The sequence below is a fragment of the Crinia signifera genome, chromosome 3, assembly GCF_055691185.1.
Source record: "Crinia signifera chromosome 3, ASM5569118v1, whole genome shotgun sequence".
In the NCBI taxonomy this organism is placed as follows: Eukaryota; Metazoa; Chordata; class Amphibia; order Anura; family Myobatrachidae; genus Crinia; species Crinia signifera.
In genome coordinates this window covers 203,403,536-203,428,076 of record NC_139219.1, presented here as the reverse complement: position 1 = coordinate 203,428,076, position 24,541 = coordinate 203,403,536, and the positions used below count along the sequence as shown (strand labels likewise).

Sequence of the window (24,541 nt, the reverse complement as noted above, 5' to 3'; positions counted from 1 at the left end):
CCCACTTTCTTCCTCTTTGTTTATTGTATTGGGGGTGACTACCCCATTGTATAGATTGCTGCTGTAAGCCAAGCACACTCATACGAAGCACCTTTAAAATCGATATAGTTTTCTATATCCTTTTTTTCCTTGCTTTACAGAGAATATTTAAACACACATCTGTCGCCAATGGTCCCTACCCCAGTGGAGCTTACAATCTATATTCCCTACCACATGTACACGCACAGACATTCATTCTAGGGTTAATTTGTTGGGAGACAATTAGCCTACCAGTATATTTTTGGATTGTGGGAGGAAACCGAAGTACCCAGAGGAAACCCATGCATAACACATAGTTATAATATTGACATAAGAAAGAAAAAAACAGCTAATTACGTTTGGACAACTATTGCTCTGTGTTAACATAAGTATTGTCTTACTTTATTGGATTACACTTAAATGCTCCTTCCCTCCCACATCTCACCCAAGTCACAAGTGGTCGCTTCAGGTTGACACATCGCTCCATGAATAGGGGCATAGCGATAGCAGTGCGTGGGGCCAGGGCAGGGGCGAATTGGCCATTATATCTACCGGGAACTTTCCCGGGAGGCTGACACTACAGAAGCCGCCGTCGAAAGTTGTGCATGCCCTCTGCTTCTAGTGGGACGGGTCATGGGTTCTAATACAGAATGTGACATGCAAAAATTATGTTTAGACTAAAGAGAGTGTGACAATTATTGTCCTATGTTTATTGTCCTACTAGCAGGAGGAGTCAGCCACAGAAGCGATATGGATGGCTTTCAATTAATTTCATTTACCGATTATCGGGCTAGTCTTTTTAATATAAATACTAGGCACTAAATGTGTATGTTTGTCTTTTTATTGTAAAGTATCAATGGCCAGTGAATATATGTTTAAATAAATTTTATCTTTTCCATTTTACATTGTTTCGGGCGCATGTCTATATATGTATGTATGCATGCATGTGCATATATGTGTATGTATATGTATGCATATATACATATAATCTATTTCTTTCAATTAACTGATTCAAACTCACTGGGGAGGAGAGGTGGCCCCTTGGGAGCAGTAGCCGGTGGCAGATGACTCCATTGCCTCCCAGAGTTATGCCTCTGCCGCTAACCCGTCAAATTGCTCACAACAAAGCAGCAAAGTCAGAACAAACTATGATACAAGAAGATCCAGCAGAGGGTATTTAATGCTGAGCCGGTGCTAGGTCTATATTACTAGCTTGTAAAAATTTGCATTCCTTGTGTCTCCATATAGCAGCAACTGTGTCAGGAGAGGCCGCAGTGGCGCATGGCGGGTTCTCTACTCACCCCTCTGTGTCCGCCGGCGGCTCTCCTGTGTGACAGCGGGGTCCGGGCGACTGGCGGTCAGCGGCAGGTCAGCAACAGGGAGGCTCAAAGAGAGCCACAGGTCCCGGCGGCAGCAGTAACTTCAGCGTCGGCGGGAGGCCGGCGCTGCCATCTTGGATGTGTGCAAAGTGCCCATTGAGCCAGACAGTGCATTTCCTCACCCCCTGGGCTGGTCAACCAATGGCAGCTGCTCCCTAGGGATTTAGGGAGACTGTCTAGATCGAACCAGTGTCAGTGCAAAAGGTCTTCCTAGCTTGCTACAGCTGGGAGACTCCTGGCTTCCATGTTTCATTCCTTGCTTCTTGCTCTGGTATCTTGCCATCCTGGGATCATTGGAGCCCAGCCTGCTGCCTCTACCTTCAGACCTGTCTGCATGACCCGTCCAGTACGCTGATCCGCTGGGTGTCACGCCAGTACCCTCCACTAGCCCGCTGCTATTCCGGTTGTGACCAAATGGATTCCTGCTCCATCCCCAATTTCTCTTCACCGTGTCCAGTCCATCCAACCGCAAGTACATCATCTTCCATTTATTTTATCGGTCAGCTCTTCCTCGGTTTCATAAGAGACTTCCTTCTTATTTACACGTCAAGGCCTTAAACCTGAATTTAAAGACTATCGTTCACAGACTGTTTCAGTTGTGTCCCTTTCAAAGAAGTATTTGAATGTTATTGCTTTATTTTCTCTTAAAGAGACATTACCTCATTTGTGTATTCTTATGAAACCCTCCATAATTAAACCAGCATGATTTAATCCTACATCTGCTAGTCCTGGAGTGGTTCCTGAGCACCACACAAACCCATCTAGTCCTACGCTTGTGACAAACTGCTTTGTCAGGGTAATATATTTTGCAGCCCTTCCCTGTGAAGGGCAAATGGTAAAATAATAGTTGATAAGGGGTATCTGCTGATCAGTAGTAACTACTAGCTAAATAGTCCCAATACTTAAAAATGCAATTCTCAGAAAATGGCGTATGTTTTTATGATTGACAGCATTTGTTTGCTTAAGGAGTAGGATCCTTAGGGGGAAATTTACTAAGATGTGTATTCTACTTCACATGTGATGTTGCTATGGGCAACCAATCAGATCCTGTCTACTATCTCCTAGAGGGTGCTAAATAAATAAGAAGTAGATTCTGCTTGGTTGCCCATAGCAACATCACATGTGAAGTAGAATACACATCTTGGTAAATTTCCCCCTTAGTGCTTTAATGCAAAATAAAGAAAAAACAACATCCTATAGATAGTGTTAACCAAATCCATCTTTTGAGAGGTACAGAAGTAATTTAGATGTATATATTTGAAAGAATCATACATGTAGTACAACATTTATTACACTATTTGCAACATTTTCTCTTACATATTACTTATCATCAAATTAAGCTTACTTGGAAAATTCGTGCAGGAATGGTTTTTGACCTCGATACTCCATGAAGATCGGCAGCTTCAAAACGCACAAAACGTATGTCTTCTCTAGCGATCTGCTGTTTAATATGTTCAACACGAGATATTAAGTGAAGAGAATTCTGAATTCCACTAGTACTTGGAAAAACTTCTTTACTAATGATGTGTATACTGTCTGAAATAGAAGGAAATCATCATATTAACTGTAAAATTAACATCCATCCAGGACCTCTTCATTTAAAAAACTTCAACATGCTGGCAATAACAGAAACATGGCTAACACTGTCAGACACAACCTCCCCTGCAGACCTGCCACACGGTGGTCTCCACGTCACACACACCTCTAGGCCTGGTGACAGTAGAGGAGGTGGGTTTGGAATATTACTATCCCAATCCTTTACATACAGTACACAGTTCTTCTACAGGTTCCATCACTCACATTTACATCAATTGAAGTACATTCTATCAGAACTTACACTCCTTTCTCGCTGCGTGTTGCAGCTATCCATCACCCACCTGGGCAACCCACACAATTTCTGGAAGATTTTTCTGCCTGACTCCCTCATTTCCTTTCCCGACATCTCTACCATCATCACCGGTGACTTCAACATTGCTATTGATAGCCCAAAATCTGCTGCTCATGCCTCCAAACTACTCTATCTAACCTCTTCTATCAGCCTCTCACAATGTACTGACTCCTTTACTCATCGGGAGGGCCACTGCCTTAATATTGTTTTCACTAAACTATGCTATGAATTCACCAATACTTCTTTCCCTCACACGTCACAACCTTATCACCTGCATGCTTTCTTCTATTACGTAAAACTCAAAGACACTGAAATCCCTCAATACACTGCAAGCCCATAGAAATATTAATGATATTGCACCTATTTTTGCATTCACTACTCCTGAGATGGCGGTATCATCCCTGAATCTAACCCTCAAAACAGCCCTTGATGAAGTGGCTTCAGTTACCCACAACACTACACGTAGGCCTAGACGCCAACCGTGGCACTCTAAATTAACAAGACATCTACAAAATCTGTTATGGAAAGTTAAACGTAAATGGCATAAATCTCGCAGTCCACTGGATTTCCTCACATATAAGACTCTCTACTAGTCCTATAGTTATGCCCTGGAAGATGCCAAACAAACATATTTCCAAACTCTCATATCTGCTTAAGCTTCTAACCCAAAACGTATTTTTTATACATTTAAATTACTTCTCAACCCTCCCTCACCTAAGCCACCAGCCACTATCCATGCACAATATCTTGCTTCCTACTTCACAGTTAAGATTGACAAGATCTGAGATGAATTGGTATGTTCTGACTCAATCAGTGATCGGCTAAATTCTCTACCTGAGCCCTCTGACACATTTACTTAATTTGATCCCACAAACGCAGATGAACTACAGTATTTGCATTTTTCTCTGCCTCCCACTCTACTACCTCTCCTCTTGACCCAATACCCTCACAAATAAGTAAATTTCTATCTCCTGTGCTCATCCCAACCTTAACTAAAATCTGTAACCTCTCTTTCTCTACTGGTATCTTTCCTTCATTGTTCAAACATGCAGTTATTACTCTGATTCTGAAAAAATTCTGAACACAATTCTGATCCAAGCTCTCCCTCAAACTACCGTCCCATCTCTCAGCTTCCATGCACCTCCAAACTAGTGAGACACTCACCTCACACACTTTCTTAACTTTCACAACTTATTGGACATGCTTCAGTCAGGCTTTCGTTCCCAACACTCCACAGAGACAGCACTGATTAAAATTGTGAATAATCTGGTCACTGCTAAGTCTAAAGGCCACTACTCACTACTAATCCTTCTAGATCTCTCTGTTGCTTTTGACATTGTTGACCACACACTTTGCATACAAACACTACAATCCCTAGGTCTTAAAGACACAGCCCTCTTTTGTTTCTCATCTTACCTATCTAACACTCCTATATTGTTAGTTTCTTCGATTCCACCTCCTCTTCGCTACCTCTATCAGTTGGAGTACCTCAGGGTTCAGTCTTAGGTCCTTTATTTTTCTCAATGTATACCTCATCTCTTGGCAAACTAATCAGCTCTTTTGGATTTCAGCATCCTCTGTATGTGGATGATACTCAGCTATACCTATCCTCCTCGGACCTGTCCCCATCTGTATTGGGCTGTGTCTCTGAATGCCTTTCTGATGTTTCATCCTTGATGTCATCTCACCACCTCGAAGATTTGTAAAACAGAATTAATTATATTTCCGCCAATAAATATTAATTACCAACCTGATATCTCTGTTGCTGTTGAGAAAATGACAAGCACTCCTACAACTCAAGCTACTGTCTAGGTGTCATCCTTGACTCTGAACTTTCCTTTGTTCTCCACATTAAATCTGTCTTGAAATCATGTCACATGCACCCAAAAAACATATTCAAAATTCGTCCTTACCTTACACAAGACACTGCAAAAATCCATGCTCTCATCATCTCACATATTGATTATTGCAATAGTCTCCTTATTGGCCTTCCCCAATACAGACTCTCACCACTACAGTCCATCATGAATGCAGCTGCAAGGCTAATCTTTCTAATCAGACATTCATCATCTGCAAAGCTACTCTGTCAGTTACTTCATTGGTTACCTGTATTCTACCATATTCAATACAAAATAATAATTATTTTTTTTGTACTTAAGTAATTTTTTATTGAATTTTACAGTTTACAAATTAAGGCACATTCCTTACAATAACTATAACAGATAACAAAAGGAAATGTAAGGTCTCAGTTATGCATTATCTGCAACAATAGTACAATAAAGATTCTTTACAAAATCAAAATGTGTATTTATCGCATATTTCATAATATACATTGTGGGGAGTAGTAAATGAAAGTAGACAGTGTCACAGTACTCCAGTGGATAGAACCCACACAGTGGCACCTGACTTTATGCCACACCCTTCACACAAATATATTGACCAGCAATTATACCGTAGAAGGGTCAGAAGCCAACCCGGAATCATTCCATCTATTCCATTTGGAATAGTAATGTGAAAGTGTGCCGCGCATACGGAATACATGACTCTCATGACCAGAGACCTCATTTACCAATGCGCACCAATGCTGGACACTAGGGGCAGAGGTGGCAAACCAGTTCTGTGCTATTATAATCTTAGCTAAAGATATTAAGCACAAAACGTACCTATAAATCACAGGGGAGCAAGACTCTGCCAGGTCCACCGCAAACATACACAACTGGGGCAAAGAGGGTGGGAGCATTGGTTCTGTAGAACGAATATTGGACCAGACCCTCTCCCAGAAGTCAAGGACCATGGGGCACAGCCATAACATACTGTATGCCAGAAATCTGCATCGTTGGATCTGCACCTAGGGCATTCTGTATCCTGTCTTAATCCGGCCCTATGCAAAGAGACTGGGGTATGATATACTCTGTGCAAGATAAAGAACGATACCTGTTGAAATTTAACACATGGAGTGGAAGACTTAACGGACTCCTCAATTTGCCTCCACTGACTGTCCTCAAGGGGTCCCATATCATGCTCCTATTTTGTTTTCAGATTAACAAGGACTTGAGGGTTCATTTGCGAATTAAGGCTGACATACAAGCTAGAGATCTGCTTTCGCTGACCCAGGCCGAGGACGAGTTCCTTAACCGGGGAGCTAGAAATAGTTGGCAGTACACACGCAAACTGGGTCTGCACCGCATGTCGAAGCTGAAAGTATCTAAAAAATGCTCTATTAAATACATGAAATTCCTCGCTCAGTTGTTGGAAAGATTTAAGGGAGTTGTCTGCATAGAGTTGGTAAATTGAAGTAAGTCCCGCCCTGAGCCATATATTGTCATCGGATATAGGTAGCAGTTCCCGGAAGGATACTTTATACCAGAAGGGTATATCCCCATCAATACCCCCCCCAGTTGAAAAAGGAGTGTGAGTGTCTCCAAACAAGTAAGGAAAGTTAGCAAAAGATGGTTAGGAGCACACAGGCACAAGGCATACACTGTGCAGAGATGGAGGACAGATCAGAGGGTTCAGGTACCCACAACACACCAGAGCCTCAGGCACACTGCAGCAGCCCTTCCAAAATGGCGCCCACAGGCAGTCCTCACCTCCAGGCACACCTCCCTAGTATGGCACCAGCCCAGTTGGGCGACTCACATATATAAGAGGAGCCTCCTCTGTGCGGGACCTGGTCCGACAGCAGCCGCCACACTCCTGCTGCCTCAGAGCCACCGGCTGCCAGAAGCGTCTCCTGTAGATGGTGCCCGCTACGAGCCTGAGCCAGACACCTCAAGTCCACACCTGGACATGCTCGGCAGGCAGCCCTCTCAGTGCGGGGATCCGGTCCTTGCTCAGGCACGGTCACACTCCTGCCACCACAGCTCCTCTGGCCGCACGGAGTGTCCCGTGCAGGGTCCTCCAAGATGGCGCTCACACAGATAGCAGGAGAGAGAGATGCCAGTCAAAGCAAGCCCGCACCCGGACCTCCCACAGCGCAACTGGCACAGGGGGGAGTAGGTGAGGTGTCACCCAGGATCTATTAGGCAGGATATTAGGCAGGGGTTATTGCGGAGCTCTCTTACTCCCGTCTGCTTACATGCCCGTTCAATACAAAATAATTTTACTTACACACAAAGCCATAAACTAAACTACACCAACATACATCTCTTCTCTTATCTCAAGATATCTTCTAACCAGACCTCTATGTTCCTCACAAGAATTAGGTCATCCACACTCATAACTCGCTCCCATTCCTGATTGCAGGACTTTCTTCGGGCTGCACCCACTCTGTAGAATGCCCACCCACGCACAATAACACTCTCCTCCAGTCTCCAAACCTACAAGTGTTCCCTGAAAACTCACCTCTTCAGGCAAGCTTATCAAATTTCAGGACCAGTCACTTAACCGTCATATACTGTTCCTCTCTAATCACATAACAACTGTACAGTCCACACGTATACACTCTTTCTTTTTTCACATTTGTCATCCTCCTGACCCCTGGTGAAACTGCTGGGTTACCGTATCATGCAGCACACCAGGAACCTTTGCATGCTGGTGGAATTAATGCAATAAAGAATCTATCTATCCTTGTGTATCAATTTCCCTATAGATTGTAAGCTTGCAAGTAGGGTACTCATACCTTTGACTGTCTGTAAATACTCAGTTTGTTGTATCACTGTTTCCTATTGTAATGTGCAACGGAATATGCTGCGCTATATAAGAAACTGTTAATAAATAAAAAATAAATAAAATACTTTCCTGTTGATAGGAATACAACTATTCACTTATCGTGCACTAGTAAGCTCTCTATAAGCAAATGCTTTGAAAGTCTGCTACCTTGTGATTGCCTCTGTGTTTGTGCATGTGTGAGGGAGAAAGAGATGTAGTTTCACTCGCTGCCAACAGATGGCAGTGTTTTGGAGACACACAATCAGACACTGGTATATATAGATGATAAAAGTGCTAATCTACACTAAAACATAGATAATAATTGTTACTTATATTTGATGAGTAGTGTCACCTGACCTATATTGGAAGTCCTCAGTGATTTAATACATAGGGGGGGGACCCCATACCAGATATAAGGATAACCTGATTTTAAACAATTTACTTTATTTCAAGCTAAAAGAAATGACCATAAGGAAAAATGTAAGAACTACTGCAGTTCTCAAACTCGGTCCTCAGGAAACCACACAGGTCACATTATTATGCAGCAGCTGCACTGTGTATGACCAACTGTCAGAATTTAAAAATTCACAGGTGACCTAGAAAACATGAACTGTGTGTGTGTGGGGGGATACATATGATATACCAGTGTCAAAAGACAGACCTCGGCACCCCGATACTGAGAATCCAGACCCTCTCCCCCGACCCCCTTCACCCTACGTCTCCCTTGCAGTAGCCTAACCCTGCCTCTTAGTGCCTAAACCTACCCCCCATCGAACACATTAACACACAAACACCACCATCCCCCCCGTGTCTAAACCTAACCCTCTCTTCCCGCAGCCTAACCTTCATCCCCATCAGCTTAACCCTGAATCCCCCACTAGTGCCTAAACCTATCCCCCCCCCCGCCCCCTTCCCATGCCTGACCCTAACCACCCCGGCAACTTACATTCATGATGCTGGCTGACAGTATTCCGGCTCCAGCATACTGATCTCTTCAAAGCTCCTGTGCTGAAGGCAGTCAGGATGCCATCATTAGTATACTGAATGCCAGAATTCGGACTGCCAGGATGCTAACCGCATCACGCATGGGGTACTGAGGATCGAGTCTGAAAACCTGTGAACTACTGCATAGAGAAAGCAAAATAAGAAGTCTACAGAGTTCCAAATCCATAATGTATACTGTATATGTCATTGTTGTAGGCAAAACTATACTATGATATTAGAAATAATAAAACACATTCCTATTCACTATTTCAAAACTGAGTACAAACAATGGCCCTTATTCTGGTTCACTCGCAATGGCAAATTCCTTCTCAAATGGACAATACCATGTGCACTGCAGGTGGGGCAGATGTAACTTGTGCAGAGGGAATTAGATTTGGGTGGTGTAATTTTGTGCGACATGAAAGGGGTATTAGCTGCTTAATATAACTGGATTAATTAGAAACTAGTACATTGTAGAGTCATATTTATTTTGAAACTTATTATGAAACCAGGGCTGAAATTAAAGGGCCCATACACTAGGCCAAGTATTGCATGCTAGCCATGCAATGCCCTCGCAACTCACCTGGTATCTCCCTGGTGTGATACATTGTATGTGGTAATTTTGGAAACAATGTATCTCTTGATATCCATTCACCACCATGGGTCCGATAGTTTTGCCACAGCAGCAGTCCGAATCCGATGCACACGGGACTGCACTTTGTATCAGAATCATCAAGTAAATGACATAGGGGGGAAATGTAATAGGGTGAGAGTTTCAGAAAGTGAGAGATTTTGGGAGAGTTTTCCCCTTTTTTTAAAAGCAGCAATCAAGTACACTGCAAAACCAGGTTGATTTTGCCATGTAAATGATTGCTGCTTTAAAAAACATGGGAAAACTCTCCCAAAATCTCTCACTTTCTGAAACTCTCACCCTATTACATTTGGCCCAGGATTTAACAATTTTCACATGATTTATCGGCATTACATGTTGAAATCATGTAGAAAGGGGCAAATCATACTAGTCTATGGCCACCATAAGATTTTTTTCATCCTGTGCAAGACAATAATTTAAGAGCCGGCCTCCACCTGAGTCTTTTCAGCACTGTGCCTCCCTAGTGTTTTTACAGCAGTCTACCCCCATTCTCCTTCCTGTATCAATGTGACAGCCTGTACAGTATCTCTCCCCCTATAGCTCTACTGAAGCAGCCTATGTTTCTGTTACCCCCTACCCTCACCACCACTTACATGGATCTTCTCCCACACATGTAGTACAGATAAGGAAAATAACTTTATTGTGCTGTGTGATCTCGGTTCTTGTCTACCTGCCTCTTGCAGATTAGACCAGCGGGACAGGCATGGAGCCCAGGCATCTTCACCTGACATCAGCTAAAGATGGCTTGGAAAAACACAGGTTGAGGGGCCCCTGAAAGAGGGGGGCAGGGAAACTTGCCCCCTGTGCCAACCACTTAATTCAGCCATGGCTTACCCTCTGAAACATACCCCCAAAACAGCATGCTTTAGACTCATTATGGATTTCCCATTTTTTGTCTTCGACTGTCTCAGCAGAGTCCACACTCAAGGTTCCATATTTGAATAAGCAAACATCAAGGTATAACATAGAAGAAAATGGGCACTCACCAAGGTCTTATCGGCAACAAATTTATTAAAGGCAAAGGACAACATCCGACGTAACGTGACGTTTTGATCTAATGTAGATCGTCATCAGGAATAAGTACAGTTGAGCAGTTTGGAGGATGGATACCAGGTTGCCTGTTTGGTTGTGTTGCTCAACTGTACCTATTCCTGATGACGATCTACAGTAGATCGAAATGTCAAGTTACGTCGGATATTGTCCTTTGCCTTTAATAAATTTGTTGCTGATAAGACCTTGGTGAGTTCCCATTTTCTTATATGTTTAAATATATATATATATATATATATATATATATATACATACACACATACACACATACGTACACACACATACTGTGTAATTACCATTATACTCAGTTGGTGGAAGATCAATCTTGGCTCCTGAAGCAATACTTAATTTATCAGGTATTAATATTTGGTTCTCATCAAATTGACAAAATGGCTGAATTTGTTGTTCCTCTATTTCTACATGTCCTGGCAAAATCTGCTCAAATAACATCATATGTGATTGATTTGTCTCAGGTAGTTTTGAGGACTGTGACTTCGAATTTTCTTTTCGCAAATGTGGATGGAAAGTTTCAAAAGTTAAGCCTTGCTTTTCTGTTACATTTTCAGCACGTTTTGGAAGTTGTATCTGAGTTATGCTAGTACTGATTTTTGGGTTACATCTGTTTTTACGATTAATTAATGGGCTCTCCTTCAGAATGTTTTTTAGCTCTTCTATGGTCTCTTTTGGTATTCCTGACCCTAGAGATAACAGATAACTATTTTTTTTGGCATTTATTTTTTCTTTGGGCACATCCTCAGCATTTTTGGTGCTATAAACCTGTAGAGACACCACCGGCTCCTTTTCTTGTTTCGCCTGTTCTGATTTAGATATATCATATCCTCTGCAGTCTGTTTGGGCAATACTTTGTTTTTCATCCTTGAGAAGTAGTTTAGTAGACATTGAAGATGCTTTAATTTTTTTTCCCATATCATCATATATGTTTGCAAAATAAGACTTATTCCAGGAATTTACAGAATTTGATTCATTTATCTTCTCCCAATTTAATGGTGGAATGTATTTTCCAGTAACTTTTACACCTCTCTTTCCTCTTAGTCTTGATATCACACTGCCGTCAACTTCATCATGTTCAATGTTACCTTGGTTCTGAAGTCATCAAAGTAAATGTTATAGAGTGTACTGTAATCCCTTCTAGTTTATAGCTGTCAGTCCTTTAACACTGCCAATTCATTTAAATAGATTATCAAAAAGTATTAGGATTGTATGTAACTATATCACACAAACACTGAGAAACCTTATTTTTCCAATAATGAATTCTACTGTACTATACAATTTTTCTTTTTTTTTTTGCCATTGAAGAACTGTATGGGCATGTATTTACTATATTTTATTGTTTATTTATTATTTAGCCAAACTTCAGCTCTGCATTCCTTAAGGTGCTCATACACGTTACAATTATTGTATACAATATTGTATACAATATCGCATCTCATCGTATCTTGGTTTGGCGATGAGACGAGATCTAATACTAAAAGTATGTGCTGCACATACTTTTTGTACTAGATCTCATCTCATCTTATTGCAAAACCGAGATGTGATGAGATGCGATACTGTATACAATAATTGTAATGTGCATGGGCACCTTTACTTTTACACATTCCTTGTTTTTTTTTTCTCTCCATGACTGTACATTCTGTATACAGGGACTAGATGTATTTTTTTATTGGAATACAATAAAATACAGTTTTTCCTTTTTGGTTATTATCTGAACAGATGCATTTAATTTTTTTCAAAACACAATAAATCACCTTCTTTTACCCTAAAACTCCCTCCAGTTTTAGTGCATGTCCTCATGTTCCAATACTTCTCTTCCTGGGAACAATGTCTCCCTTTTGTACCTTGATAAAACTCTTGATATATTTGAAGGTTTCTATCATCACCCCCCCCCCCCCTTTTCCTTCTCTGCTCCAAACTATACATTTTAATATATTTTAGTCCTTTAAGGTAAGTGTAGTGGTGTAGGCCATGCACCATTTTAGTTGCTCTTCGTTGTGCAGTTTCTAATGTATTGCTATCCTATCCTTTTGGAGATTTGGCCTCCAAAACTGAACACAGTTTTTTCCTTTTTTTTTTTTTTTTTTATTGCTAAGTTGGCTTTAAGTAACCTCACATTGGCCCTTATTCTAGTTCACTCTTAGAGGCAAATTACTTCTTAGCTGGACAAAACCATGTGCACTGCAGGGGGGCAGATGTAACATGTGCAGAGAGATTTAGCTTTGGGTGAGTTATTTTGTTTCTGTGCAGGGAAAATACTGACTGCTTTATTTCTACACTGCAATATAGATCTCACTTTGAAGAAAAACCCCACCCAAATCTAATTCTCTCTGCGCATGTTACATCTGCCCCACCTGCAGTGCACAAGGTTTTGTCCAGCTAAGAAGGAATTTGCCTCTGAAAGTGAACTAGAATAAGGCCCATTGTGACGCCTATATCTCATTCCTTCTTAGTAGTTTTCATTCTTGTATCGTTAATACTATATTTAGAATTTTAATATTTTAGACCCAAGTTCATAATTAAGCATTTTTTGGCATGAAAAAAGCTGCTCTAGTGTACATAGATCATCAATAATTGGTTATACCCCTCCTGGGGTATAGAACAGAATATCAAAGCACTATCATAAAATAGACCATTGATAGAATAAAATAGACAGCAATAAGTTATCATATGTGGGTTTTGAAAACCACCATAAAACCATTAGCAAACCTGCCCCAAATATAGATCTGTCTCTGAAAGGGGAGTTTGGGTGAAGAGCTGGACTGGTCCTTATGTTTGTTATATTTAAAGTGATATAAATAGTTACAAAATATGTGTGGTAGTCTCACCTGTCCCCAAATCTATAACTATCCCTGGACTTCTGTGCTTGGCCAGGTACTGCTAAATAGGTGGGAAATGTGAAATGGCATTGGGTGTTCCCCTAGTTTCCAATATTCAGCATAGTCTGGAGATATTTTTTGGGTCATTATCTTGCTAAAGGATGAACCATTGACCAAAAAAGTGAGAAATAGATTTAAGGAATGAGTACATTTATTGCATCAGATTAGTAAAACCACATCAGCCTATCACATCCATTGCTGGCATTAGTGCAGAAAACTAGAGCTACTTTTATAACAGAAGTACCATATGGTAATCATGACTGTTAATTCTGTTGGAATCCAGACAACTAAGAGTGTGCAAGTGGCCACTGAAGCAGGTCATAAAGCTTTATCATAATGACTACTTGTCTTCCATTTGCAACAAAAGTAACTTGCAATAACCTGCTTCATTATCACAATATACATTTATTGTGTGATTCATGTGAACTGAAAGATTATGTGGGCAGGTCCCCTAAAGACTTTGAGTTCCTGATTCAATGCTAACTTTGGTTTGAATTATAATAAAATCTTAATATCTGCAATTTGTTTTGTTTGATAATCTCATTTTTAATTCTGGGAGTACAAATTATATTATATAAGGTTCCACGTTATTATTTTGTTAGAAATGAAGATTATTTCAGAGATAAGTTTCATTCTAGCTACAATTTCTAATTTTTTATGAAGTCCTGCAATTCTATCAAATGTTTATTATAAAACTATAACATAAACTCATACATTTTAAAACTTGTTTGGATAATGAATGCACATTATGAAATGTGTTAGAAATAAAAATTAAATCACTGGAAGTATGAAATGTCTTACCTTAGCTGAGTTAATTGTATTTTCCATTCCAACAAAGGAGCCGTTCAGGTCATCATCTGCAACTAAATTCATAAATGTGAAAAAACCCTATACAATATTTATAGTTACATTTACAATACTGGACTCTAGAATGATTAAATGAATGTACTCTCTGGCATTGTTATATGTTTATAAATGTTACAATGCTGTACAATGAAATGAAGTGAATAACACATGAGTACATTTTACTGGAATAATGTTGCACTTGTCAAATGATAGTACAATATGTTAACTGTGACTATTAAACAAAGGTTACAAAATACAACAAAAGGCTGACTTGTCCATTTCCAAAAGACTTTTTATAATGTAACAATAGTCTGGAAACTGGATCTGTTATCTGTGTTAAGGCACCTGACATATATATATATATATATATATATATATATATATATATATATATATATATATATATATATATATATATATATATATATTGTTTTTATTCATAGTTAGTCATATACAGTAGCTGAGAACATATACAGATATCATTTGAAATTAACATAATATTTCAATAATACAGTAGTGACATCTGTGTTCATGGTAAACAGGAGAACAGTGACATAAAATAAAATTTTAAATTAAACAAGAAATGGTAACAAATGAGAAAATAGAGAGGGGAAAGGAGAACTGGGGGTAAAAGGACAGATCACCAGATTTAAACACACCGCCAAGCAACACGGCAATGAACCGGTTCGTATTGCTGTGTTGCCACCCGTTTACGGGACACGGTAACCCCTTTCAGATCACACTAATTACCGGGTCAAACCGGCATGTACCCGGTCGGTAATGAAGTAATTAATGTGAACGTGGTATGATGTACAGAGGGACAAACACAGGCTTTTTGTGTGGTATATGAAATATACCACATGGATATTGGAGAGTACACATGCTTAGGCTACACAGAGGTGATCTTTAACTTCGCCCCAAAAAACTAGAAAGTGATTACATCATCCATCTGGAGGCTGGAAAATTAAAGCCTTGATACCAGTTTTTTGCACCCTTGTTCGAACCCAAAAGTCAATTAAGGGATCATTTGTTGGAGGTTAGGGATTAAAGGACCCTGCCTTAATTGGCTACCCTTATCCACTTAAGCCTGATCCACCTGTCCTGAGAGCCATTCTTCTACGAAAGTCCATTAGTGAATGGGATCATATTTTACTCACAAATGGTCCAGCTTTATTATTGAAATAAAGAATATAAAATTCCCTAATTAAGGAATAATAACAGTAATTTCTTCCGTTACATATTTGAACCTCCAAATTGAATAAATCATTCAAACTTCCTTACAAGTTAGAAACATCTTTAATTCCTTAAAGATTCATACTATAAGTATCAAACCCCTGATGAAGTCTCATAAAGAGACGAAACGCGTCGGGTACTTGGTATGATCCCGATCCCAAGAGAATACTTCTATTCCAAGAGTACCGGTATTTGCTTTTTATATTTTTTTAAATAAATGTTTTATATCTAAGAAGAAGTCTTGGTTGATAATTTTACAAAAAGTGGAAAGACTTTCATTTCATTGTATTATTTCATTGTATTATTAAATTACATATGGGCGTTGAATAACACTATTGGGTTGTGTATATGTATATATATATATATATATATATATATATATATATATATATATATAGACGTTCTTGTAGTAACGCGGCACTCCAGACAACTTTCAACGTGCAATAAAGGTTTTATTGAAGCATCTCAGCAACGTTTCAATACGACAGTATTATCATCAGGCTCAATAATACAAAAACACCAACATACTTATATACCCCTTCGTGGATATTGCGTCATGAAGGCGGTGATAGACACCGCCCCTAGACCCAGCTGTGTGAATTAAGTAAGTCCACACTGAGTGGCCGCACACCTCCAGGTATGCCGACACCAAGCGTGTCCTCCCATCATCATGCACCTTACAACAACATATTTCTGTATAAAACAATAAAACATATAGCATAATACAAATGTATTTGTGCAAAATACAAGCAAGAAGATGATCATAAATAAATAGATCAAAAATGTGAAAAAAAGATTGTGAAAAAAAATTTCATATGTATTTAAACCATAAACAATAAAATATACACCATAAAGAATAAAAAATAATAATGTGAATATTGAATAAAAAATATTTACAACAAGAATATACACAGCAATATATATTATCTATAATATTTACTCATAGTATTGCACAACCCTATACTAGTGCATTATAATAACACATTAATGCCCGAATATTCATTAAGCCCTTTAGGGGCTACTGTACCCAACTTGGCAATCCATCTCGCCTCACACTTTAGCAATTGTAGACCTCGATTCCCACCTCGAATTGAGGCAGGTATGTGGTCAATCATCCTATATTTCAAGGATGCTAGGCTATGTTTGGCCATTAAAAAATGTCTGGAGACCGGTTGGTCACTGCTCCCCTTCTCCAGTGCTTTGCGGATGGATGACCTATGGGCCGTCATGCGTTCCTTAAAGGGACGTTCTGTTTTTCCTATATAGGAAAGGCCGCAAGGACAGAGGATCTGATAAACAGTAAAAGGTGTATTACAGGTAAGTAGGTGTCTTATAGGTATAGATACCCCGGTATGGGGATGGTTGAAGGAGGATCCTGGAATGAGGAAGCTGCATGTAGTGCACACACATCTCACACAACCCACTCTCGTTGATTGCCTCATGGGTACAAAACCTGATGCGTCTGATTTCACTAATACATCTCTCAAACTTTTAGATCGTTTAAAGCTAGGTAATACCCTAGTTTGAGACAGTCCCAGTTGAGGGTCTGCCTGAATTACTGGCCAATGTTTTTTAACAATCTTAGTGGTCATAGGGCTGTGATGTGTATATGTGGTAACCCATGGTAACCGCTCCCCCACAGAGTCCTCCTTCATTTTACTTTTAAGTAGGTCATCCCGGGATAATGCCATTACTTTAGTTTTAGTTGCCTCCAGGTCTATCAAAGGATATCCCCTCTGTGCAAATCGCAAAATCATTTCATCCATTTGTTTCGATGCTATCACGGGGTCGGATACAATCCGTCTCACCCGGAGTAATTGGGAATAGGGCAAACTGCGTATCGTTGTGCGGGGATGACAACTACTATATTCAAGTAAATTGTTTCTATTTGTCGGTTTGGAAAATAAACATGTAGAGATTACACCATCTTGCAATTTGATCAGTACATCTAGGAAGTGTACCTCCTGGTTACTATGAGTATATGTGAATTCAATCGGGCTATCACTCCCATTATGTTTCTCAATCAGATCAATCAAATCCTCGGGAGGTCCCTCCCATAGAACGAGTAAGTCGTCGATATAACGATTATAGTGAACGATTCTTCCCGCAATCAATGGTGTATCAAAAAACAAAGATTGTTCCAGTTCGAACATAAATATATTGGCATATGAGGGAGCTACCGCCGCCCCCATAGCCACGCCCATCAACTGCAGGAAGAATCGCTCACCATATACAAAAAAAATTTTTTGTCAAAATGAGGGACATTAACTCCAACACAAAGTTGATGTCAGGTCCCTGGTACAATGAATTAGTAGTCAAAAAGCGCCTGAGTGCAGCCAATCCCATGGAATGTGGGATGGATGTATAAAGCGCACTAAATATTCACATTATTATTTTTTATTCTTTATGGTGTATATTTTATTGTTTATGGTTTAAATACATATGACATTTTTTTTCACAATCTTTTTTTCACATTTTTGATCTATTTATTTATGATCATCTTCTTGCTTGTATTTTGCACAAATGCATTTGTATTATGCTATATGTTTTATTGTTTTATACAGAAATATGTTGTTGTAAGGTGCATGATGATGGGAGGACACGCTGGGTGTCGGCATACCTGGAGGTGTGCGGCCACTCAGTGTGGACTTACTTGATTCACACAGCTGGGTCTAGGGGCGGTGTCTATCACCGCCTTCATGACGCAATATCCACGAAGGGGTATATAAGTATGTTGGTGTTTTTGTATTATTGAGCCTGATGATAATACTGTCGTATTGAAACGTTGCTGAGATGCTTCAATAAAACCTTTATTGCACGTTGAAAGTTGTCTGGAGTGCCGCGTTACTACAAGAACGTCTACATACCCCTCTGGACGAGGGCACCCGACGAGTAGCAGACATTCGGTGGTTGTGCCCGGCCCTTCCAAGTATATATAGGAATCTGTCCAACGTGGTTGGTAATTTTTCCTGCTGGTGGCACCCCCAAGTTTTCCTGAAAGGATCAGCGTATCCATTGTCTTGCACTAGCTCACGTCTGAGCAATTGGGAATCCACCTGCTCACTAATTGGTGATTGAGGTTACGACATGGATACCCCACCAGGTGTGGACACAGCAACTACCGGCTATGCCAGAAGTACTGCGGCTGTATTAGAGACATTTAGCTACACGGATAATGAGGCGGACAATATTCGTCTACTGGGACAACTTACACAGCAAGCGGAGGCTACCCCGCTGGAAGAGGTATTTCGTGATCTAATGAAACTCCATAAACGTGAAACTGATTACCTTTTTCATGCACTGTCCCTGAGCGAATACCACCGTGAAAGGAAAATACCTAGAGGTTTGCGTATAAGAAATTCTCCAACTATTGGAAAATATGATGCAGAGTTCTGCAGAAAATGGGTGGCAATTGCTAACAAATGTTCCCTTGATTGGATGTTGTTAATCATCGAACATTCCTCTAAAGAGGTCACGCTATGCAAAGAAAAGATTGCTACATTTGAATCCATCCATAAAGCAAACCTGGTCAATGATACCTCTGTTAAATGGCTGGATAAGCTTAATGCACAAATCCAAATCTATAAACGTGATTTAATCAAGTTTAAAAAGGACAAAAAAGTGAAAGTTGACAAGGACTATGAGCTCAATACGGTATATTCTTGGACCAATCCATACCGCGAGAGAGATGACAAACGACCCTTTTTCCGACGGGGAAGGAAGGTGGTTGAACAGGGCCAGAGCTCCACAGATTTTGGCTCTTCAAGCAGTGATAACAGCCAAATAAAATCAAGGAACCGTAAGGCCCCTATCCCTTTAGGGGTACGTACGAGAGCCCGCGCAGAAGATCCAGACAGTTCACCCGCCGCGGCGGGCAGAGGTTCAGGAAGAGGGGGGAAGAAATCCCCAAAATCGACAAAAGCATAGTATTGAATTTATCATCACATATACTGACTACTACTGAACACTCTATTCTGTCTAAAGGACTTTCATTTATACCGTCTACCTGCCACAATGATTTACAATGGACCCTTGAACACCACCGTCTTTCCAGGTCTTTAAGATTGAAGGAATTCTTCAACAAGCCACAATCGACACCTTCGCAGACTGTGAGTAACGATACACCAGCTAGAGACTTAATCCCGTACCAGCTGCGTAAGGTCATGGCTAAATCTACATTTGATCCTCAATCTCATAATGAAAGTATATTAACATTCTCGAACATTACAGACTTTGAGGTGCGGTCCTGTGTCGACTCTAACTTACCTATGCATATGAATATCAGCAAACAAGAACGCAAAGTGTTAAAAGATTTGTCTCTGGACAGGTCGCTAGTGTTCCGCCCTGCCGACAAGGGCGGAGCACTGGTGATCATGGACTTAGACAAATACCATACACAAGTATTGTTGCATTTGAATGATTTGTCTACTTATCGCCATTTAAACTGTGATCCTACTAAGGTGTTTTCCAATGAGCTTAGTAATGTATTATCTCAGGCGGTTAATAGTAATATTATTCCTGAAACTCTCAGTAAAGCACTCTTTCCAGCATATCCATTGGTACCGCAATTTTATTGTATACCTAAAGTACATAAATCGGTGGTGGACCCCCCTGGCAGACCAATTGTGGCTGCAAGGGGGTCGCTTATGCAACCATCATCGATCTATGTTGATAGCTTGCTACAACCCTGCATCCGTGGACATCCACGATATTTGCTAGATACCACACAACTTTTAAAACAACTGGGCGGATTGCCAAAATTTAATGCGAATATTCATCTGTTTACCATCGATGTTAGTGCGCTTTATACATCCATCCCACATTCCATGGGATTGGCTGCACTCAGGCGCTTTTTGACTACTAATTCATTGTACCAGGGACCTGACATCAACTTTGTGTTGGAGTTAATGTCCCTCATTTTGACAAAAACATTTTTTGTATATGGTGAGCGATTCTTCCTGCAGTTGATGGGCGTGGCTATGGGGGCGGCGGTAACTCCCTCATATGCCAATATATTTATGTTCGAACTGGAACAATCTTTGTTTTTTGATACACCATCGATTGCGGGAAGAATCGTTCACTATAATCGTTATATCGACGACTTACTCGTTCTATGGGAGGGACCTCCCGAGGATTTGATTGATCTGATTGAGAAACATAATGGGAGTGATAGCCCGATTAAATTCACATATACTCATAGTAACCAGGAGGTACACTTCCTAGATGTACTGATCAAATTGCAAGATGGTGTAATCTCTACATGTTTATTTTCCAAACCGACAGATAGAAACAATTTACTTGAATATAGTAGTTGTCATCCCCGCACAACGATACGCAGTTTGCCCTATTCCCAATTACTCCGGGTGAGACGGATTGTATCCGACCCCGTGATAGCATCGAAACAAATGGATGAAATGATTTTGCGATTTGCACAGAGGGGATATCCTTTGATAGACCTGGAGGCAACTAAAACTAAAGTAATGGCATTATCCCGGGATGACCTACTTAAAAGTAAAATGTAGGAGGACTCTGTGGGGGAGCGGTTACCATGGGTTACCACATATACACATCACAGCCCTATGACCACTAAGATTGTTAAAAAACATTGGCCAGTAATTCAGGCAGACCCTCAACTGGGACTGTCTCAAACTAGGGTATTACCTAGCTTTAAACGATCTAAAAGTTTGAGAGATGTATTAGTGAAATCAGACGCATCAGGTTTTGTACCCATGAGGCAATCAACGAGAGTGGGTTGTGTGAAATGTGTGTGCACTACATGCAGCTTCCTCATTCCAGGATCCTCCTTCAACCATCCCCATACCGGGGTATCTATACCTATAAGACACCTACTTACCTGTAATACACCTTTTACTGTTTATCAGATCCTCTGTCCTTGCGACCTTTCCTATATAGGAAAAACAGAACGTCCCTTTAAGGAACGCATGACGGCCCATAGGTCATCCATCCGCAAAGCACTGGAGAAGGGGAGCAGTGACCAACCGGTCTCCAGACATTTTTTAATGGCCAAACATAGCCTAGCATCCTTGAAATATAGGATGATTGACCACATACCTGCCTCAATTCGAGGTGGGAATCGAGGTCTACAATTGCTAAAGTGTGAGGCGAGATGGATTGCCAAGTTGGGTACAGTAGCCCCTAAAGGGCTTAATGAATATTCGGGCATTAATGTGTAATTATAATGCACTAGTATAGGGTTGTGCAATACTATGAGTAAATATTATAGATAATATATATTGCTGTGTATATTCTTGTTGTTAATATTTTTTATTCAATATTCACATTATTATTTTTTATTCTTTATGGTGTATATTTTATTGTTTATGGTTTAAATACATATGAAATTTTTTTTCACAATCTTTTTTTCACATTTTTGATCTATTTATTTATGATCATCTTCTTGCTTGTATTTTGCACAAATGCATTTGTATTATGCTATATGTTTTATTGTTTTATACAGAAATATGTTGTTGTAAGGTGCATGATGATGGGAGGACACACTGGGTGTCGGCATAACTGGAGGTGTGCGGCCACTCAGTGTGGACTTACTTGATTCACACAGCTGGGTCTAGGGGCGGTGTCTATCACCGCCTTCATGACGCAATATCCACGAAGGGGTATATAAGTATGTTGGTGTTTTTGTATTATTGAGCCTGATGATAATACTGTCGTATTGAAACGTTGCTGAGATGCTTCAATAAAACCTTTATTGCACGTTGAAAGTTGTCTGGAGTGCCGCGTTACTACAAGAACGTCTACATACCCCTCTGGACGAGGGCACCCGACGAGTAGCAGACATTCGGTGGTTGTGCCCGGCCCTTCCAAGTATATATATATATATATATATATATATATATATATATATATATATATATATATATATATATATATATATCGACAGAAAGGAGCCGGCACTCACAACTCACAAATTCATCTGCTGGGGTGCCAATCCCAGGCTATAGTCCAGCAAAAGGGGTTACAGCCAAATATAAGGAATGTCCAATAGAGAGCACTCACCAGACTGTCGTTGAAAATGCAATATAAAAAGGTTTAATACATCACCAAAGTTTTAGAACAGTTTGTCGACGTTTCAAGCCTCTCTGGGCCCTTTGTCAAGACCAATACAAAGATGATTTACAGCTCCAAATGTGTCCCATCTTTGTATTGGTCTTGACAAAGGGCCCAGAGAGGCTTGAAACGTTGACAAGCTGTTCTAAAACTTTGGTGATGCATTAAACCTTTTTATATTGCATCTTCAACGACAGTCTGGTGAGTGCTCTCTATTGGACATTCCTTAGATAGATATATATATATATATATACAGTGTATATATATATATATATATATATATATATATATATATATATATATATACACAGAGAGTGGATATATAGCGCTAGTAAGTCCTCAGTCCAGCATAAAAAAGCCTCTGATTCACAGGGCTATATAAGCACCAAGTCCCAATAAGACTGCGGCTCCCTCCAAAGATGACTCCCTGGATCCTCAGGAGTAAGAGAGATCTGTAGCAAATAGATAAAGAGAGGGGCGCTCCATAGTGCATAAAAACAATTTTATTCAGATAAACAGCAAACAGCAGCAGGAAAAATGGTCACAAGTTGCTCGTACCAGATAATTCAACAGTTGTGGGCTGGATACCACATGATCTAATCAAATAGATGTTTGGCCTGGTAACATCTATTTGATTAGATCATGTGGTATCCAGCCCACAACTGTTGAATTATCTGGTACGAGCAACTTGTGACCATTTTTCCTGCTGCTGTTTGCTGTTCATCTGAATAAAATTGTTTTTATGCACTATGGAGCGCCCCTCTCTTTATCTATTTGCTACATATATATATATATATATATATATAATTTTTGGACAATACACGCTTTAAGAAAACCCATTTGAGTGCCGCTGTTTGTTACTGTATCCTTTTACAAAATCTAGCCAGAAGGCACCAGGGTAGATGAAACCCATCGGAGGGAGTGCCGGCTGACTCGAGAATCGATATATATATATATATATATATATATATAGATATACTTTGAACGGCACTCCATGTACTGTCAAAACAATGACCGGGGTGCTCACACAGAGAAGTAGATAGACGTGGGTAACAGTGGCACACACTCGGGTTTACACAAAGAGCAGTCAGACTACAGCAGTAGTTTCCAACGTTTCGGAGTTTAATCCGTTGTCAAGGAGAGACAACGGATTAAACTCCGAAACGTTGGAAACTACTGCTGTAGTCTGACTGCTCTTTGTGTAAACCCGAGTGTGTGCCACTGTTACCCACGTCTATATATATATATATATATACATATACCGTATGTAGCGAGCAGCACTCCTTCTCCAATTATTCAGCCGGGTGCCTTCCAGGTATCCCTAAGTAAGGATCCACATATATTTATATATTATATCCTGATGAAGAGATAAGTAATAAAATCTCGAAACGTTGATAATGACGACATAGAGGCTGTCGACTATTTCTTTTGCTGTTGTGAGTGCCGCCCGATCTGTGGAAAATATATATATATATATATATATATATATATATATATAAAAATGTAGAAACATATATATATATAAAACATATATATATATATTAATGGTACTTCTGTAGTTTCACGGTGCCGGAAGTGCAGAGGCTCGCGTGCCGCTCTAGCTATGAAACTTGGCAGCCTGCCAGAGGCTCTGATTAACCGTGCGCGTGCAGCTCTAGCTCAGACAGAGTGTGCTCACGCCGCTCTAGCTGTATTGACAGCTACTTAAACAGCGTATAGCTGCATTGACAGCGTAGCGCCGGGCAGCAGCAGCGCGCTGCCCAGGCGCTGAGAGGTCACTATGGTACTTGTAGTTCCACAGTGAAATAGGCAGCGCCTGGGCAGCGCTGATAACGGGGGCAAGTGGAGACACCCCGGGCACAAC

At 40.2% G+C, this 24,541-nt stretch overlaps 1 protein-coding gene across 3 annotated transcripts in view; it reads right to left on the bottom strand.

The window, feature by feature from the left end:
* The window catches only part of LGSN (lengsin, lens protein with glutamine synthetase domain), a 37,485-nt gene that overhangs the window by 4,943 nt on the left and 8,001 nt on the right, over positions 1-24,541 (bottom strand). For all 3 annotated transcript variants that reach the window (XM_083177267.1, XM_083177269.1, XM_083177268.1), the window contains exons 2-4: positions 14,314-14,375; positions 10,918-11,725; positions 2,743-2,933 (exon numbers count right to left, since the gene is read on the bottom strand). In XM_083177267.1, the coding sequence (XP_083033393.1) occupies positions 2,743-2,933; positions 10,918-11,725; positions 14,314-14,375 (1,061 nt within the window). The remainder of the gene's footprint in view (positions 1-2,742; positions 2,934-10,917; positions 11,726-14,313; positions 14,376-24,541) is intronic.